Raw genomic sequence first — 21,515 nt, 5'->3', positions numbered from 1 at the left:
GTGAAGATATTTAGCCCGGAAATTTAAGTGGGAAGAAATATAATAAAGTTAGTTTTCTCGTTAAAAAAAAAAAAAGTTACTTGCCTGCGGGAAATCATTAATCTCTAATTCTTCCTCATATCTCTTAAATGATTCATTCTGTCCACCATCCTGCCTCTCTTCTTCTTGTTTCTCTAAAGGCACATAATTGAGCTTGGCATTGATCTTCTCAGCAAGTTGCTCTGCAATCGTCTTCGCAGACACAGTGGGAGCCAGAATGGTGCCACCTCTGAGAATTGCATTGGTGGCCTGTTGCATTACATCCTGCAGTTAAAAAAGACCTACAGTCAAATCTCAAATGAGGGTAGAGAAAGGTACAGGGACTACCACAAATTATTCTCTAAAAAGCCTCTGTATTAAAGTTTAATAAATAAATGAATAAACATATTTCTTATGTATAGTCCCACCCATATGTATAATTTAACAATATATATTAAAAATTAATACCTTAATGTATCTCCCTGTTAAAAAAATGGAAGAATGGGCGGCGCCTGTGGCTCAAAGGAGTAGGGTGCCGGCCCCATATGCCAGAGGTGGTGGGTTCAAACCTAGCCCCGGCCAAACAAAAAAAAAAAAGAAAATGGAGGAATGTACAGTAGAACCTTTCCAAGTTTACCATCCAAGGGACTGTAACAAACTAGTCAACATATGATGGTGGTCAACTAGGCCTACCGTACCAAATTGTAGATGTGGTCTATGGCCCATCTATGAAAATTAGATCAACTTAAGGAGGTGGTCAATGTAGGGAGGCAGTCAACTATGGAGGTTGTACTGCATTCTACTAGATCACAGACAAGCACTTGATAATTAGCTAACTCTCAACACTGAATATAGTAAACATACCCAAAATCATTTACATACTGTGTGACTCCTAGAAGTTTCTTCTGAATCTTTGTAGCACTACCATCATTTAGCTCCTCCTCCCTTATGACCCAACTCAACACTCAATAAATTAGAGTAAATTACTTACTCAAAATCTTCAAATTGTTGAAATTAACAAACCATTCTTGGGAAATGCTATCAAAATTTATCCTTAGAAATTGACACAAAATCGGGAGGCGCCTATGGCTCAAGGAGTAGGGTGCTGGTCCCATATGCCGGAGGTGGCGGGTTCAAACCCAGCCCCGGCCAAAAACCACAAAAAAAAAAAAAAAAAAGAAAGAAATTGACACAAAATCTTCCAAGAAAAAGATGCCATGTGAAATATTTAAAAACAGCATTTCTCCACTGTTTAAACCCATGTTAGTTTGATAACACAGTCAGATAACTGGGAGTTCATACATGCAGAGAATTATGTGCCCAATAACCTATCCAATAAAAGCAGATCAACAAAGAAAAATGGTGAAGTGGCTCACACCTGTAATCTTAGCACTCTGGGAGGCTGAGGCAGGTAGACGCCTGAGATCACGGGTTCAAGACCAGCCTGAGTCAAAACAAGACCCCGTCTCTAAAAAAATAGCTGGGTATTGTGGTGGGCACCTGTAGTCCCAGCTACTTGGGAGGCTAAGGCAAGAGAATCAGTTGAGCCCAAGAGTTTGAGGATGCTGTGAGGTATGACACCAGGGCACGATACCAAGGGTAACAAAAGCAAGACTCTGGCTCAAAAACAAACAAACAAACAAAGACAAATACTGTCTTAAGATCTGGGTAAGATCAATCAGAATACTGTTCTATAAAACTATCAGTCTGGCATGCTGGCTCATGCCTATAATCTCAGCATTTTGGGAGGTCTAGACAGGAGGACTGCTTGAGGCCAGGAGTTTAAGGCTCCCCTCCCCCAATTATTTTAATTAGCTAGATGTAGTGGTGTGTGCCTGTAGTCCTAGCTACTTGAGAGGCTGAGGCAGGAGGATTAGCTGAGCTCCAAAAGTTCAAGGCTGTAATGAACTATGACTCTGCCACTACACTCTACCTGTCTGTCTCTCTCTCACACACAAACAACTTTATTTTTAATAAAATAAAACTATGGCTAACAAACCTAATAGGTGTTCCAAAATAGGCATAAAGTCCTTAGTTAAGCACACTAGAGAGAGCATACAAATGCAATTATCCACAGAGAATGTTAAATTCCAACAAACTTACTATCAAAGACAACTTGGTTATTCGCTCATACTCAACATGATTATTAAAAAGTATTTAAAAATCAAAGAACTTAAAAAAAAATATTGACTGAGGCCAGCCGTGGTGACTCGTGCCTGTTAATCCTAGCACTTTAGGAGGCTGAGGTACAAAGGCAAGAGGATCACTTGAAGTCACATGTTCAAGACCAGCCTGGACAACATAAGAGACCCTGCCCCTACAAAATTAAAAAAAAAAAAAAAAAAAAAAAAAAAATTAGCCAGGCATGGTGGTACATGCCTGTAGTCTTAACTACTCAGAAGGCTGAGGCAGGGAGTTGCTTGAGCTCAGGAGTTTGGGGCTGCAGTGAGCTATCATAATGCCACTGTACTCCAGCTTGGGTAACATGAAACCTGTATCAAAAAAGGAAAAAAGTAGGGCACCAGCCCCATATGCCAGAGGTGGCGGGTTCAAACCCAGCCCCGGCCAAAAAAAAAAAAAAAAAACTGCAAAAAAAAAAAAGGAAAAAAAAAAAAATACTGACTGAGACTTGGAACAAATTACTTAATACCTGAGACTCGATGCCTAAATTCTTCTGAGCATTGATTCTAAGAGCCAATCTCTTAGCAATTTCTAATTTCTCAGCATTTCCTGCAGTTGGAGCAGGGACACTTGATGTTCCAGGAGCAGCCATATCCTTTACTCTCTTCTTTGAATTAAACATGCTCTCAATTTGCTCATCAATCTAGACCAAGGGTTAAAAAAAAAGAAGGATCAGTAAAAATTGGATTAGAAATACAAAATTAGGTACATCTACAGAAACAACTAAAGAATGTTTCCACCCAAAGGCTATAATCAATCACACTTAGTAAATTTCACTGAACAAATCATTAGAAACATATACTACCTGTTGTTAAAAGTAACACATTTCATTTCAAAATCAGTTGTTTAGGGTGAACAAAAATAACAACAAAAAGGCATGAACCACTTAATCAGACTCCTAAGAGGTCCAGAAAATACATCTCAGTTCAGTAATGAGGAAACGTGTTGTTAAGACGGAACAGCCAATATGATGGAGCTGAATTACTCTAGTGTTCAAGCCTTGAGGCCAAATTACACGGCAATGAGAGGGTAGAAGAGCAGCCAATGGATATTTTAAAATACAGTCAGTAATTCTCAGAAGCAGTAGCATAACATGTTCCTAATGCAGGGCTTCTAAAACTCTTCCAAATTCATAAAATGCAACTGGATTTGCCTTAAAAACTGAGTAAGAGAATCAGAAAAGTCTTCCTGCCTTACTCCTTTGAATGAAGGTTGGCTTTCCTGTCAAGGTAAGATCAACAATCAAAGCCCCAACTCTCCAGAAGTCACATGAGCCCTACTACTATTTACAATTCTTTTAAAAATGCTGTCTGCCCAACAGTAACTACTGACACACTGACTAAAAAGAAACAAATCCCTTCGTAAATTCAGTTTAGGTTAATAAGGCTTTATTCTCTAACTCTCAAATGCAGAGAAAAGCTTGTTCCAGGTTTAAATACTAGTTAATTTAGAAAGTCCTTTTACTGGAATAAAAACAGCCAACTTAATCTTCGTTTAAAAGCACTCATTACTGGCGGCGCCTGTGGCTCAAAGGGATAGGGTGCCAGTCCCATATGCTGGAGGTGGTGGGTTCAAACCCAGCCTCAGCCAAAAACCACAAAAAAAAAAAAAAAAAACACTCATTACTGGCTTGGCGCCTGTAGCACAGTGGTATGGCATCGACCACCTGGCCTGAGCCAGCTAAACAACTGCCACCAAAAAAAAAAAAAAAAAAAGCCAGGCATTGTGGTGGGCACCTGTAGTCCCAGCTACTTGGGAGGCTGAGGCAAGAGAATCTCTGAAGCCCAAGGGTTTGAGGTTGCTGTGAGCTGTGACGCCACAGCACTCTATCGAGAGGGGCACAGTAAAACTGTCTCAAAAAATAAAACACAAAAAAAAGCACTCAATACCTAGTAATAGGTTATACTTATCAACTAGTTTTAAACTCAACATTTAACTGAGATAAACTTTTAAATTAAACTTTTAATGTACTATGCTCTGCAATAAAATCCAAACAAGTACATAAAATCAAGAATGAGGAATGTATACAGTGCTAGTTGATAATTTGCTTTTTACTTTATTCACTTAAATACTGTTCATATTCTTAATAAAATTATACATTATTTTGACAACCAAAGAAACAATCAATTTATTTCATCATGAGATTTTCAACAATTGTGAAAAGTACAGTAGACCTACTTTATCTGAAGGGGATATGTTCCAAGACATCCAGTGGATGGCTGAAACCTTGGACAAGTACCACGCCCTGTATATACTATCCTACATATGTTTTTCCTATACATATATATCTATGATAAAACTTAATTTATAAATTAGGCGCAGTGAGAGATTAACAACAATAACTAACAAAATAGAACAATTACACCAATATACTGTAATAAAAGTTATATGAATATGCTCTCTATAATATTATACAATATACTACTGTAATATTTTCACACTCCAGTTGACCACTACACAAAGCAAAATCACAGATAAAGGGGCTCAGCACCTGTAGCTCAGCGGCTAGGGTGCCAACCACATACACGGGAGCTGGCAGGTTCGAATCCAGCCAGGGTCTGCCGAACAACAACAACAAAACATAGCTGGGTGTTGTGGTGGGCGGCTGTCATCCCAGTTACTTGGGAGGCTGAAGAAAGAGAATCACTTAAGCCCAAGAGTTTTAGGTTGCTGTGAGCAATGTCACGGCACTCTACCCAGGGCAACAGCTTGAGACTCTGTCTCAAAAAAAAAAGAAAAAGGAAAAGCAAAAGAAAAAACATCACAAATAAAGGAAAATTATTACAATAAAAAGAGACAGAGGCGGATTTAAATTATTTAATACTCTTCCCTTCAAGAAGTAGGGCCTCCCCTTAACCTAGTGATTTCCTTCTAATAGAATAACATATATACAAGTGATAGTGTGTGACTTTAGAGACCAGTCATGAAAAGCACTAAAGCTTATTCTTTACTCTTTCTCGGATCATGCACTTTGCTATGTGGTGAGGTCACAGTGGCAGAGTGAAAAATTGTGGGATCCTGTAAATATCAAAATGAGTGAACCATCTTGGAAGCAGATCATCTATTATTAGTCATGCAGCTTGACTACAACCTCCTAGAAGCCTAAAACAGAACTACCTGGCTAACCTGCTCCTGATATCCTGACTCTCAGGACATATGAGAAGATAAATGTTTTGCTTTAACCTGGTAAGTTTTATTGTTCTTTTTTTTTTTTTTTTTTTTTTTGCAGTTTTTGGCCAGGGCTGGGCTTGAACCCACCACCTCTGGCATATGGGACCAGCACCTTACTCCTCTGAGCTACAGGCGCCGCCCTAACCTGGTAAGTTTTAATTTGTTACACAGTAATAGATCACTAAAATAATAACTTTATGGAATTTTCAGCCAGCATGCATACTAAAAAGAAATGGCCTACAGTTAATAGAAAGCAAGGCCTGGATTCTGGTTCTGGTTGTGTTTAATCCCCAGTGTGGTCTTGAATCAAATACTTTTTCTTGGCATCAATTTCCTCCATGACAAAAACAAACTGAATTCCTAATTTCCAGCACTGTTTTGAGCTAAAGCTTAATATGATAAAATGAAAAACAGTATTGTATGATCAAGTATATCAGGGAAGTTCTGGGTTAAGCAAAGTTAAACAAGATTCTGTAATTAAAGCTTTGCGTTATCCTTGATGTAATAGTGTATGTTCTACACATCAAGAGGGAAGTATTGCTAATACTTAACAAATTTTCCAGAAAGGGTAGAAACAACCTGTTCTAAAGCTTCTTAGAGTTCCAAAGATAGATTCTGTGAAACCCCCAACTGATTGAGCTCTCAGTCACTCCTCAGTGGATCATCAACAATGCCATAAGCTTATTAAGAACACGGGCTTCGGGCGGCGCCTGTGGCTCAGTCGGTAAGGCGCCAGCCCCATATACCGAGGGTGGCGGGTTCAAACCCGGCCCCAGCCAAAACTGTAACCAAAAAATAGCCGGGCCGGGCGCCTGTAGACCCAGCTACTAGGGAGGCTGAGGCAAGAGAATCGCTTAAGCCCAGGAGTTGGAGGTTGCTGTGAGCTGTGTGAGGCCACGGCACTCTACCGAGGGCCATAAAGTGAGACTCTGTCTCTACAAAAAAAAAAAAAAAGAACACGGGCTTCGATAAGAATATACTAAGCACTAGTTCCAGTTCTTCTCCACAATAACTGTGTAAACCTGAAAAGGGTATTTCATTCTAACCCACAATCTATTCAATTATAAAATGAGAATACTCTTGAGTCCTCTATTTTGAATGGCTATTGTGAATAAAATATCCCTGTAAAGTAATTGGCACAGTGTGTGGCAACTGAATAGTACTCGACAGATGTTGACAACTAGCTGGGCGAAGTGGCTCATGCCTGTAATCCTAGCTCTCTGGGAGGCTAAAGTGGATGGACTGCTTAAGCTCAGGAGTCTAAGACCAACCTGAGCAAGAGTGAGACCCCATCTCTACTATAAAAATGAAAAACTGAGGCAAGAGGATAGCTTAAGCCCAAGAGTTTGAGGTTGCTGTGAGCTATGACGTCATGGCACTCTACCGAGGACAACAAAGTAAGATTCTGTCTCAAAAAAAACCCAACTTGTTTTAATGAGACTGTAAAATTAAATGTGTAAGGATGTACAATGAAGTATAATTTATAATAGTAAAGTATATTCCAAAGAGTAAATTACATGGAAACAATCCATATTAAAAATAAGGAGTTTCATTTATTCAACTGTGAAATATCAATATAACAAATTATATAGCCCAAATTATATGGCTCTTAAAGAATAACTTGTGGGCAGTGCCTGTGGCTCAGTGGGTAGAGCACTGGCCCCATATACCAAGGGTCGGGGGTTCAAAACCGGCCCCGGCCAAACTGCAGCAAAAAATAGCCGGGTGTTGTGGCAAGCGCCTATAGTCCCAGTTACTCAGGAGGCTGAGGCAAGAGAATCGCCTAAGCCCAAGAGCTGGAGGTTGCTCTGAGCTGTGACGCCACGGTACTCTAGCAAGGGTGAAAAAAAACAAGACTCTTGTCTTTAAAAAAAAAAAAAACAAAGAAATAAAAGAATAATTTAAAAGCAAATTCACTAAAATGGGAAGAATTCTACACACTACTGCTACCAAGAAGATTATAAAGGCATATGATCCCATTTTAATAAAAATACATAAATATGAGGGCATGTAAACAGACACATGTACACAAATGTACATACACACACAAAGAAAAAGGGTAAGAAGAGCACACACTAAGAAGATGCCCAGTGACTGGCTATTTCAACAAGTCAATGGCAAGACCTCCAGAACAAAAGGACTAACTGCTTCAACAGGCAAAACAGAGGGTTAGAACAATACTTACATCAACTGCAGCATCTTCATCATCTGAATCTTGCAGACCCAGAGCCGCTTTTTGTAACTTCTTCCTCTCATTAGCCAAAGCTTGTTCTGTTTCATCAAACTTGAATCCCTTACCAGAGAACCCACTACTCTTTTTAATTATTTTCCCCTCCTTTCAAAAACACAAAAACAAAAAAGTTTATCACATAGTAAATACTTTAATGTTTAGAAATGCATACCAATTAAATATTTTTCAAGGTGGTTTATGCCAATATAACAAAAATATTTCTTCCATTATGTGGAAAAAATAAGAGCTCCACATAGGCATCACAAAACACTCAGTTCAAGCAAAAGATCAGATTGTTTTCAATCTTTTTTCCCCCCTCTCTAAAGAGATAAATGATAGGGCGGTGCCAGTGGCTCAGTGAGTAGGGTGCTGGCCCCATATACCGAGGATGACAGGTTCAAACCCGGCCCCGGCCAACTGCAACAAAAAATAGCCGGGCATTGTGGCATGCGCCTGTAGTCCCAGCTACTTGGGAGGCTGAGGCAAGAGAATCACCTAAGCCCAAGAGCTAGAGGTTGCTATGAGCTGTGATGCCACAGCATTCTACCAAGGGTGACAAAGTAAGACTCTGTCTCTAAAAACAACAACAAAAAGAGATAAACGACAAAGTTCTAATAAAATACCCAAATAATAACAAAAGTATTAAATATTTAAGGTTTAGAACACATTAATGATTTGAATAAGCATAAAGTGGGTTAAAAAACTTACAGCTTTCTGTTGATCTTTGAAATCACTCCAAAGTTTCTCTAGGTCAGGAGGTACTGCAGTCCCTGACAACTCAAGAGCTTTAATTATGTCACCAGCATAGCGAGCTTGATCTTCTGTGATAAAAGTGTAGGCATAACCCTAACGAATGATGAAAAAGTAGAATTATTAGACACTAATAAGATGAATCCTACTTAGGTCACAGGTAAAATGAAAGCTGAACCACTTAATAAATCCTCATGAGACTGATACCATTACTAAACAATTGTAAATGCCACAAAAGGACTACTAAATTCTTTAATAATTCAAAGTGAAATATCCAGGTCTCATAGTTAAAGCTAAGATAAGCAAAACTAAAAAGTATCTAATTCAGGCTAGGTGCAGTGGCTCTTGAGTATAAGCTCACTGCTCTGACATGTCCAGGCAAGAGGATCACTCCAAGTCAGGAGTTAAAATAACAGCCTGGGCAACAAAGCAAAACCCTCATCTCAACAAAAAATAAAAAAATCACCTGGGCACAGTATACCCAGGTGTATAGTCCCAGCTACTTGGGAGGCTGAGACAGGAAGATCGCTTAAGCTTTAGGAGTTGGAGGCTACAGCGAGCTACGAATGCACCACTGCACTCTATCCCAGGCAAAAGAAAGACAGTCTCAAAACAATAAATTCTAATTTCTTTATGCATAAATATAAATATGTGCCATTTAAACACATAACTATGTTGTACCTATAGATTTTTTTTTGTGAGACAGTCTCACTTTGTCACTCTTGGTATAGTGCCATGGCGTCATAGCTCATAGCAACTTCCAACTCTTGGGCTTAAGCAATTCTCTTGTGTTAGCCTCCCAAGTAGCAGGGACTATAGGAGCCCACCACAACACCGGGCTATTATTCAGAGACAAGGTTTCACTCCGGCTCAGACAGATCTTGAACTTGTGAGCTCAGGCAATGGACCCGCCTCAGCCTCCCAAGTGCTGGGATTACAGACATGAGCCACTGAGCCGGGCCTAATTTTCTTTAATGTAGTATTTTAATTTTCTTTTTCCTTGCGTTCCCATCCTCTGCTTCCTCCTACACCACAGTTACTCATGTTAACTTCCTAGAATGTATCTTCCCACATTTTCTTTTACGATAAATAAAACATAAAAATACAAGTATACATACATGGATTATATGTATAAATATACGTGCATATATGTTTGTTATATACACAAATGGATTGGGGTTTGTAGGGTTTTTTGGGGGAGAGAAAGAGTTGCCCTGGGTAGAGGGCCATGGCATCATGCCTAGTGGCTGGGACTACAGGCACCTATGACGACACCCAGCTAATTTTTCTATTTTTAGTAGAGATGGGGTCTTGTTCTTGCTCAGACTGATGTGGAACTCCTGAGCCTGAGCAATCCACCCACCTGAGCCTCCCAGAGTGCTAGGACTACAGGATGAGCCAGCTCACATGGCCAGTTTTGATTTGTTTTTGAGAGAGTCTTGTTCTGTCCCCTTGGTAGAGGGCTATGGTGTCATTGTAGCTCACGGTAACCTCAAACACATGGGCTCAAGCAATCCTCCTCCCTCAGCCTCCTGAGTAGATGAGACTACAAGCATGAGTGACAATGCCTGACTAATTTTTCTATTCTTTGTAGGGACAGGCCAGTCTCAAACTCCTAAGCACAAGTGATACTCCTCCCTGGGCCTAAAAGAGTAGTATGATTACAGATGTGAGTATCCATGCCCAGCCTGAATTGTTTTTATGTAATTATTTTTTAACTTTTGTAAAAATCAGATCAGGTGTATCACCTCCCTCTCTAAACCATTCAACCTGCCCTTTTCACAAAACATTCTAATCTTACCAGTGAATTGTTACACATTTTAAAACATGGTTTGAGGGTTTGGTTTATTTCAGGACAGGGCGTGATGGCTCGTGTCTATAATCCTAACCCTCTGGGAGTGAAGAGGTGGGAGGATTGCCTGAGCTCAGGAATCCAAGATCAGCCTAGGCAATAGTGAGACCCTGTCTCTATTAAAAATAGAAAAATTAGGGCAGCGCCTGTGGCTCAGTCGGTGGGGCGCCAACCCATATACCGAGGGTGGCGGGTTCAGACCCGGCCCCGGCCAAACTGCAACCAAAAAATAGCCGGGTGTTGTGGCGGGCGCCTGTAGTCCCAGCTACTCGGGAGGCTGAGGCAAGAGAATCGCTTAAGCCCAAAAGTTGGAGGTTGCTGTGAGCTGTGTGAAGCCACGGCACTCTATTGAGGGCCATAAAGTGAGACTCTGTCTCTACAAAAAAAAAAAATAAAAATAGAAAAATTAGCCAGGTGTGGTGGTGCATGCCTATAATTCCAGCTAATTGGGCATTTGCAGTTGCAATGAGATATAATGATGCCAGTCTGGGTGTCAGAGTGAGACTATGTCTCAAAAAGAGTTTATTTCTAGAATATCTAAATGGCCACTGTATGTGTGACCCATGGTCTGCTTTTGTACTAAACTGCCCATGAACTAAAAATTTTTACATTTTGAGGTGGATATAAATATACGCACACACACGCACAGACACAAAGGAGGAGAAAAAGAAGTATGTAACAAAGACCATTAAGTGGCTACAATTTTGGTCCCTTTATAAAAAAAGCTTCCTAACTCCTCAGAAGGCTCAGGTTATAGAAATAAATGCTGACTAGATGCAGTGGCTCATACCTGTGGTCCTAGCTATTTGGGAAGCAGAGAGAAGAGGATCTTAATTTAAGCCCAGGAGTTGGAGACTGCAGTGGGCTATCATGGTGACACTGAACTCCAGCCTGGGTGACAAAGTGACACTCTGTCTCCATAAAAAATAATGATAATTAATGTCATCACTACTTAGTAGCTGTATAACCTTGGGTAAGTGACTAAACTTATATGTACCTTAATTTTTCTCATCTGTAAAATAAAGTAATAATTTCTATCTCAGATGAAACAAGATGATATATGTAAAGCACTTAGAACAGATATTAAGTCTTCCATAAATGCAGGCTATTACTATTAATGCTATCATTGCTTCATTATGCAATGTACAGGGTTGGAAAATCAAACACTGTATATCATGATCAGTATCTCTAACAACGGAATATTCTCCTGCATTCAGAAAGAAAGTGTTAGAACCACATAGGGACCAGAATAAAGATGAGTCAAAAAAAACAAATAATGTATGTGTGTATATATATGCATGTGTGACACAAGGGGCTGATAAGTGTAAGAGAAGAATGTATTCTATGACCCCAAGATTTATTTTTAAAAAGCAATGAGACTGGATGTGGTAGCTAACGCTTGTCATCCTAACACTCTGGGAGGTTGAAGTGGGTGGACTGCCTGAGCTCAAGAGTTTGACACCAGACTGAGCAAAATCGAGATCGCATCTCTAAAAATAGCTGGAAGGCAGGATGCAGTGGCTCACACTGGTAATTGCCCTCTGGAAGGCCAAGGCAGGTGGATTCCTTGAGTTCAGGAGTTTGAGATCAGCCTGAGCAAAAGTGAAACCCCTTCTCTAAAAAGGAGTTTGGGCATTGTGGCGGGCACCTGTAGTCCCAGCTACTCAGGAGGTTGAGACTACAGAATCACTTGAGCCCAAGAGTTTAAGATTGTTGTGAGCTATGATGCTAAGGCACTCTACCAGGGGCAACAAAGTGAGACTGTCTAAAATAAATAAATAGAAAAACAATGAAATTCTGAAGTAACAGGCCTTGCTGAAATTTTATTTTAAAAAGCAGTGAAAGTTCCCGACCCATATACATTAATAAATATGCGTATAGAGGGGGTCCGCAGGTTGCCATGCTTCAACGTAATGATTTTTCCACTTTGTGATACAAAAGCGGCATGCATTTGGTAGAAACCACACTTCAAATACCCACACAGCCATCTGTTTCACCTCTAGTGCAGTGTTCAATAAATACATCACTATTCAACACTTTACTACAAAATAAGCTTTGTGTTATATAATTATGTCCAACTGTAGGCTAGACCAAGCTATGATGTTCAACTTGGGATACATTCGTAATTTGTGATGGGTTTATCAGGATGTAGCCCATCTTAAATTGACAGGCATATGTACAGAAATTTTTAGGCATGGGAGAGACCAAAAGGAGACACAAAGTATTAAAGTATCTGCCTATAAAAAGCAGAAATATTTGGTAAATTTAACAGTTCTTAGACATGTATGTAGTATATGTGTATAAATAGCTTGTTTATTTTTTACTTTTTTGTTTTTTTTGAGATAGAGTCTATGTCACCCTCCGTAGAGTGCCGTGGCATCACAGATCACAGCAACCTCAAACTCTTGGGCTTAAGTGATTCTCTTGCCTCAGCCTCTCAAGTAGTGGGGACAACAGGTGCCCCTCAACGCTATTTTTTTTGTTGTAGTTGTCATTATTGTTTGGCAGGCCCTGGGCTGGGTTCGAATCTGCCAGCTCTTGTGCATGTGGCCGATGCCCTAGCCGCTGAGCTATAGGTACTGAGCCTATGTGTACAAATTATTAACGTCAACCTTTAACAATAACCAATCACTCTCTATCGATTAAGCATTTTCAAACTGTACCCCTAACTCCTGTTATCTAGTACATAAAATACTAAAGAAATACCTGTACTTGAATGTGACAGAAATCAACAATAAAAAACTTCTCTTTACCTTGTTGCCTGCTCTTCCAGTCCGTCCTGCTCTGTGCACGTAATCCTCATAATGGTTAGGGCAGCTATAATTTACTACAAGAATAAGATGTTTCACATCTAGACCTCGGGCAGCAACAGAGGTGGCCACAAGAAGTTTGCAGGTCCCATTCTTAAAGTCATTAATGATGCTATCTCTGTCATATTGATCAATGCCTGCAGGTAAATTAAAGAGAAAAGATATTAAACAACACATTCGAATAAAATTTGCTATTTCTTCTGATGAGAATGAATATAAACTCAGAATAAAAAATAATTTCACGGTGCCTGTAGCACAGTGGTAACGGCACCAGCCACATACATTGAGACTGGCAGGTTCAACCCAGCCCTGGCCAGCTAAGCAACAATGACCGACAACTGCAACAGAAAAATAGCCGGGCCTTGTGGAGGGCGCCTGTGGTTCCAGCTACCTGGGAGGCTGAGGCAAGAGAATTGCTTAAGCGCAAGCGTTTGAGGTTGCTGTGAGCTATGATGCCATGGCACTCTACCAAGGGTGACACAGTGAGACTGCTCAAAAAACAAACAAACGAACAAACAAAACAATTTCACACTTTGAATTACTACAATATAAAAAGTAAAAGACTAAGGAAACTTAACATTATGAACAAAAGTTACTGCTATTAATTCATTTATGAATCTTTTCACTCTGCCTTGTTTTGCCTTCTTTCTTATATATAAAAACTGTATCTGTAGGAGCCCAATACCAGAATCATTAACCTAAACCTTTTTTGGGGCCAACAGGAGAAAAGGCGGGAACCTTCTGCCCATAGTGACAGGATTCAGATCTTTGTTTCCTGTAGGTTTATATTTAGAGCCTTGCTAGTCAGTTTTGTCCAAGGAATAGAGCAGCAGCACATGAGAGCTTGTTACAAATTTAGAATGTTGGAGCGGTGCCTGTGGCTCAGTGGGTAGGGCGCCATCCCCATATACCGAGGGTGGCAGGTTCAAAACCGGTCCTGGCCAAACTGCAAACAAGCAAACAAACAAACAAAAATAGCCGGGTATTACAGCGGGCGCCTGTAGTCCCATCTACTTGGGAGGCTGAGGCAAGAGAATCACCTAAGCCCAGGAGTTGGAGGTTGCTGTGAGGTGTGATGCCACAGCACTCTATCGAGGACGATAAAGTAAGACTCTGTCTCTTAAAAAAAAAAGAAAAAAAAAATCAGAATGTCCAGTTCTACCTCCCAAAATGAAATCAGAATCTTTTATTTATTTCCAAAGACAGGCCTTGCTCTATTGCCTAGGGTAAAGTACAATGGCATCATCACAATTCTCTGCAACCTCAAGTTCTGGGTTTAGCAATCCTCCTGCCTTAGCCTCCAAATAAGCTGGGGCTGTAGGTACACATCTCCATGCTTGCCTAATTTTTCTATATTTTGTAGAAAATTGTCACTGTAGGGTCTATGTTGTTTTGGCTTATCTTAAACTTCAAGTGAGCCTCCCAAAGTGCTAAGATTGTAGTTTTGAACCACTGCACCCAACCTAGAACTTGCATTTTAACAAACACCTACTCACACTCCTTAGGTGATTACCACTGTCATTTTTTTTGTTGTTGTTGAGACACAGTCTTACTTTGTCAACCTCGGTAGAGTCCAATGGCATCAAAGCTCACAGCAACCTCAAACTCTTAGGCTCAAGCAAACTTCAGCCATGTGAGAAGCTAGGACTACAGGCCCCTTCCACAAGAGATTCTCTTGCCTCAGCCTCCCAAGTAACTGGGACTACAGGTATGCGCCACCATGACCGGCTGGTTTTTCTATTTATAGTAGAGATGGAGGTCTAGCTCTTGCTCAGGCTGGTCTTGAACTTCTGAGCTGAGGCTATTCACCTGTCTCAGCCTCCCAGAGTGCTGGGATTATAGATGGGAGCCACCATGCCTAACCGATACATCTTTTAAATATATGACCCAAATACACGACTATGTCAATAACAAAGTAAAATATAAGATACCTTGGCTCAGCACCCATAGCTCAGGGAGCAGGGCACCAGCCACGTACAGCAAGGCTAGAGGGTTCGAGCCCAGCCCAGGCCTGTTAAACATCAATAACAGCTCCAACCAAAAAACAGCTGGGAGTTGTGGCAGGCGCCTGTAGTCCCAACGTACTTGGGAGGCTGAAGCAAGAGTATCACTTAAGACCAAAGAATCTGAGGTTGCTGTGAGCTGTGATGCCACACCAGCACAACATAGTGCGACTCTGTTTTAAAAAATAAAATAAAATAGAAGATACCAAAATATTAAATTACAAGACGCACAGATTACAAAATATTTTATGATAGAGTACCAAAGAATCCCTGGTAATAAAAGAAGGGAAAAGGATAAATTTCAAACCTTGAAACTCATGCTTGTAACAGATTTCACAAAAAATCTGGGCTTAGGGGTGGCACCTGTGCCTCAGTCAATAGGGCGCCGGCCCCATATACCGAGGGTGGCGGGTTCAAACCCGGCCCCGGCTGAACTGCAAACCGAAAAATAGCTGGGCGTTGTGGCGGGCACCTGTAGTCCCAGCTACTCAGGAGGCTGAGGCAAGAGAATCGCTTCAGCCCAGGAGTTGGAGGTTGCTGTGAGCTGTATGATGCCATTGCATTCTACCGAGGGCGATAAAGTGAGACTCTGTCCCTACAAAAAAAAAAAAAAAAATCTGGGCTTAACAAAAGCTCGGAATATTTAGCATCTAAATATTGATAAATATTTTTCTTTCTTTTTTTTTTTTTGAAACAGAGTCTCAAGCTGTTGTCCTGGGTAGGGTGCCGTGGCATCATAGCTCACAGCAACCTCCAACTCTTGGGCTCAATCCATCCACTTGCCTGTTTTTCCTTTCTTTCTTCTTTTGTTTTTTTTTTTTCAATTTTTGGTAGAGACAGCCTCTTGCTCAAGCTGGTTTCCAAATTGTACACGAAAGTAATCCACCCGCCTTGGCCTCCCAAAATGCTAGGATTACAGGCATGAGCCACAACACCTGGCCAAAATATTGATAAATATTAATTCCTGTTACTACCTAAATTTTTTTTTTAGAGAGAGAGTCTTATGTTGTCGCCCTTGGTAGAGTGCTGTAGCATCACAGCTCACAGCAACCTCCAGCTCTTAGGCAATTCTCTTGCCTTAGCCTCCCGAGTAGCTGGGACTACAAATGCCTGCCACAACGCCCGGCTATTTTTTATTGCAGTTTGGCCGGGGGCCGGGTTCAAACCCACCACCGGCACCCTACTCACTGAGCTATAGGCGCTGCCTGTACTACCTAAAATTTTAAACACAGTCTTCAAACATTGAGTTTAATTAGTACTGGATCTCATGTCAAAGAAACTCAGATCTGACACCTTACCAAAAAAGTCTCTTAAGGCAAGCACAGTGGCTCATGACAATAATTTTAGTACTCTGGGAGGCCAAAGCGGGTGGATACAGGTGTGTGTGGTGGCGTACACTTGTAGTCCCAGTTACTTGGGAGGTTGAGGCAAGAGAATCTCTTAAGCCCAAGAGTTTAAAGTTGCTGTGAACTCTAATGACACCACAGCCCTCTACCCAGGATGACGGAATAAGACTCTATTGAAAAAAGAAAAAAAAAAAAAACAAAGGCTGCACGAGGTGGCTCGTGCCTGTAATCCTTGCACTTGGGAGGTCAAGGGATGGATCGCCTGAGCTCACATGTTCAAGACCAGCCTGAGCAAAAGCAATCTAAAAACAGCTGGGCGTTGTGGAAGGCGTCTATATTCCCAGCTACTCAGGAGGCTGAGATAAGACAATCGCTTGAGTCCAGGAGTTCGAGGTTGCTGTGAGCTATGACACCATGGCACTCTACCAAGGGTGACAAAGTGAGACCCTGCCTCCAAAGAAAAAAAAACAAAAACAAATTAACAAAATCAGTATCAGTATAAATTTAAGCTTGCAATTTAAAAATACCTAAACTTTTATGTTAGCCTAAGGTATCCTGACTATTAACACAACTGCACATATTTTATTCCTTGGAACTGAATATGATAACTGAAGTATATGGGATGCCTATCCAACAAAGATTAGCCCTCTTCCTTTTTCAAACAATGCCAATTTTTTTCAAACACCAACTCAACACGTGCTCATGTATACATCAAGTGGGAAATGAGTCTAATTGTCAACTTCAAGAGGTTAATCATACTTAGTGTAAACCAATACTTCTTTAACTTTGCTGGGGATGTCTCTATACTTTTAAAATTAATAGGAACTATACCCAAAGAGCTTTCGTTGATGTAGGTCTTACCTATCAACATTGAATGCATTAGGAATTAGAACTGAGGAGATTTTAAAATACTTAATTTGTTTATAGTAACAATAGGGCAATGACATGTTAAAATTAAAAAAAAAATTTTTGAGAAAAATGTTTCCAAAATAATAAAAAATTTATTGTTTTACATTTCTGTCAATTTCTTTCATGTCTGACATAATAGAAGATAGTTGGAGTCGCACATCTTCTTTATTCAATCTGCTGCAACATAACATGTCATGTAGCCTCCAGAAAATACTACACACTAAAGAGACAATCAAAGTGAAAAAGGCAAATTACATAATCAAATGATTATGAAAACACATTTGGCCTTTTAAACCTCCTAACGTTTCATAGACTCTCAGGTTTATTTTACTCAGAATACTTTAAGAAACATGTCAATCTCCCTGCCTATAAATAGTTGAGAATGAAGCATGTGATGAAATTCTGTTATAAAAGACATAAGCAAGAATATAGATGGAAAATGGGAAATAATTTCCTTATATAAAGAGCATACATTTCCACCAACGTAGAAACTCCTCCAAATAACAACTATGAACTCTGGACAAAATATGAAGACAAACTACCTAAATGCAGCAGAGAGTGACTAAAAGCAGGCAGAGTTCAGGCACAGTGGCTCATGCCTATAATCCTAGCACATTGGGAGGTTGATAAAAGAGAATGGCTTAGAGTCCGAAAGTTCAAGACTAGCTTGAGCAATATACAAAGACTTCATCTCTACCAAACCCACCCCCCGCAAAACAGAAAAATTATTGTAGCCTGTAGTCTTTGCTACTTGGGAGGATAAGGCAAGAGGACTGCTTGAGCCCAGCGGTTGGAGGGTGCAGTGAGGTCTGATGACACCTCTACACTCTGAAATGAGCAAGAGTGAGACCCTGTCTAAAAAACAACAGTACACTATCCAGAAAGAGAAAAGCTAACTCAGAATAAGAGAAAATAGCTGCAAATCATATATTTGACATAGGATTATTGTCCAGAAAATAATATAAAGAAAACTTATAATTCAAAAGCAAAAACATAAGTCAATTTAAAAAATAGGTAAAGGCTTTGAATACACATTTCTCCAAATAAGATATATAAATGATTGATAAGCACATAAAAAGATTCTCAACAATGTTATAAGGGAAATGCAAATCAGAATCAAAATCACAATGAGATATCACTTCACTCTAACATAACTATTAATTTAAAAACAAAAGAAATTAAGTGCTGGCCAGGATGTAGAGACACTAGAACTCTAGTATATTACTGGTGGGAATGTGAAATGGCTTAGCTACTGTGGAAATCAATTTGATGATTCCTCAAAAAGCTGAACTAAGATTTATAAAATGACCAAACAATTCTACTCCTAGATATAAACTTCAAAAAATTAAAGACAGTAACACAAGATACTTGTATGCCAATACTCACAGTAGAATGACATACATTAGCCAAGGGGTCAAACCAACTGAAGGGTCCATCAACACATGATTGAGTAAAGAAAATGTGGTACACACTCTTCCCTAAGTATCTCTGGTTCTAGGACCTTCCTCCAGTACCAATATTCATAGATGTTCATGTCCGTAACATAAAATGGCATAGTGTTTGCACATAACCTATACACATCTTCCTGTATACTTCAAATCATTTCTAGATTACTTATGATATCTAATATAACATAACATAAATGCTATACAAATGGTTAATACTTTAGGAATGATGATAACAGTAACAAAAAAGAGTCTGCACATGTTTAGTACAGACACAAAATTTTTGTCAAATATTTACAATTTGTAGTTGGTTGAATCTATATATGTGGAACCCATGGATACACAGGGCTGACAAACTATTATTCAGTCTTAAAAATGAAATCATTCAGCTAGGAGGAGTGGGTTACTCCTGTAATCCTAGCACTCTGAGAGGCTCAGGTGAGTAGATTGCCTGAGCTCAGGAGTTCGAGACCAGACAAAGTAAAAGTGAGACCCCGTCTGTATTACAAAAACAGCCAGGCATTGTGGTACGTGCCTGTAGTCCCAGCTACTTGGGAAGCTGAGGCAAGATCACTTGAGCCCAAGAATTTGAGGTTGCTGTGAACTATGATGCCATGGCACTGTACCAAGGGCAACAAAAGGAGACTATCTCAAAAAAAAGAAAATTACTCCTTCATTCGTTCATTTTGTTGGTGACAGAGTCTCACTCGGTTACCCAAGGTAGAGTGCAGTGGTTCAATTAGAGCTCATCGCACAGCCTTGAACTCCCAGGCTCAATCTCAGCTCCCCTAGTAGCTGGAATTACAGGCTCAAGCCTTGGCCAATTTGTCTGACTGAGCTCCCAGTCAAGAGTCAGTACCAATTTGCAAGCCACTATGCCCAAATAAAAAGGAAATCTGATACATGCTACAACATGGGTGAATTATGCTCCATAAAAAAAGCTAGACAGAAAATAAAAAATACTATATGATTTCATTTATATGAAGTATCCAGAAAAAGCAAAATCACAGAGACAGAAATCAGAATAGAGGCCATAAAGGACTGATAAAGGAGAGAAATGGAGAGTTATTGCTTCATAGGTACAGTTTGTATCTGTAAATGATAGAAAAGTACACTTAATGCTACAGAATTATACTTTTAAAAACAATTAAAATAGGGTGGTGCCTGGGGCTCAGTGGGTAGTGCGCCGGCCCCATATACCGACGATGGTGGGTTCAAAAATGGCCTTGGCCAAACTGCAACAAAAAAATAGTCCAGCTTTGTGGCAGGTGCCTATAGTCCCACCTAACTAGGGAGGCTGAGGCAAGAGATTGCCAAAGCCCAGGAGTTGGAGGTTGCTGTGAGCTGTGTGATGCCACAGCACTCTACCGAGGGTGAAAGTGAAACTCTGCCTACAAAAAAAAAAAAGTTAAAATAGGCTCAGCACACATACCACAGTGGTTACGGCACCGGCCACATGCACCGAGGCTGGCAGGTTTAAACCAAGCCCGGGCCTGCTAAACAACAATCACAACTGCAACAAAAAAATAGCTGGGCATTGTGGCAGACACCTGTAGTCCCAGCTACTTAGGAGGCTAAGGCAAGAGAATCACTTAAGACCGAGAGTTGGAGGTTGCTGTGAGCTATGACACCACAGCACTCTACTGAGGGTGACATAGTGTCACCTTGTCTCAAAAAAAAAAGTTAAAATAGCAAATTTTATGTAATGAATATTTATCACAATATAACAAAACAAAAACATAATGGGGCATTTTAAATATTAAAAGCTAACCACACATAAATTTTCAAAGCTCTTTTAACATCCCATATGAAGCCTGATGTGGTACTCTGTACTTTCTAAAGATGACAGCAAAAGTATGTCCTATCCCACGTGCTCTGAATGTGAGATGACATTCTCCTTATTAAGAAGTGGAGTCTAGGGCGGTGCCTGTGGCTCAGTCAGTAAGGCGCCAGCCCCATATACTGAGGGTGGCGGGTTCAAACCCAGCCCCGGCCAAACTGCAACCAAAAAAATAGCCGGGCGTTGTGGCGGGCGCCTGTAGTCCCAGCTACTCGGGAGGCTGAGGCAAGAGAATTGCTTAAGCCCAGGAGTTGGAGGTTGCTGTGAGCTGTGTGAGGCCATGGCACTCTGCCGAGGGCCATAAAGTGAGACTCTGTCTCAACAAAAAAAAAAAAAAAAAAAAAAGTGGAGTCTATGCTTCCATCCTGATATCTGGGCCAGATGGTTGACTACTTTAACCAATGGTATATGGTAGAAATAAAAGCTCTGGCCATTCTAGTACCATTGTTTTTTTTTTTTGCAGTTTTTGGCCGGGGCTAGGTTTGAACCTACCACCTCCGGCATATGGGGCTGGTGTCCTACCTTTTTGAACCACAGGTGCCACCCTCTAGTATCATTCTTAAGTGGCCGGCCTGTTTCTGGTTCTTGCCTAATGACCAAGCAGCCTCATACAAAGGCCCACAAAAGCCCTTGGCCAATTTGCCTGACTGAGCTCCCAGTCAAGAGCCAGTACCAATTTGCCAGCCACATAAGTGAGGAAAATTAAAAATGGATCCCCAAGTCCACGCTGTCCTAGTAGATACAACATGAAACAGAGACTAGATGTACATGGAAAACTCTACCCAAATTACAGATTCATAAGCAAAATAATAACTGTTACCACCAAATTTTGGGATGGTTCCTAATTAGACAGCCAGAATGAACACTTTGTTAATGAGAACCATTTTGTTCCCTATGTTTTGTGTTCTAGTTCCACATATACATAACAATGGCAATGATACATAAAACTTAAAATGTTAC

The 21,515-nt window shown here is 40.4% G+C and overlaps 1 protein-coding gene across 2 annotated transcripts in view; it reads right to left on the bottom strand.

Moving 5' to 3' along the window:
• The window catches only part of DDX46 (DEAD-box helicase 46), an 88,864-nt gene that overhangs the window by 13,528 nt on the left and 53,821 nt on the right, over positions 1-21,515 (bottom strand). The window contains exons 16-20 of one of the 2 annotated variants that reach the window (XM_053566406.1): positions 12,956-13,149; positions 8,309-8,446; positions 7,556-7,705; positions 2,666-2,842; positions 85-303 (exon numbers count right to left, since the gene is read on the bottom strand). In XM_053566406.1, the coding sequence (XP_053422381.1) occupies positions 85-303; positions 2,666-2,842; positions 7,556-7,705; positions 8,309-8,446; positions 12,956-13,149 (878 nt within the window). The remainder of the gene's footprint in view (positions 1-84; positions 304-2,665; positions 2,843-7,555; positions 7,706-8,308; positions 8,447-12,955; positions 13,150-21,515) is intronic. The other variant, XM_053566407.1, reaches the window with a different exon arrangement.

Source organism: Nycticebus coucang, chromosome 17 (assembly GCF_027406575.1).
Source record: "Nycticebus coucang isolate mNycCou1 chromosome 17, mNycCou1.pri, whole genome shotgun sequence".
Taxonomy (NCBI): domain Eukaryota; kingdom Metazoa; phylum Chordata; class Mammalia; order Primates; family Lorisidae; genus Nycticebus; species Nycticebus coucang.
This window is presented reverse-complemented; position numbering and strand designations above follow the sequence as displayed.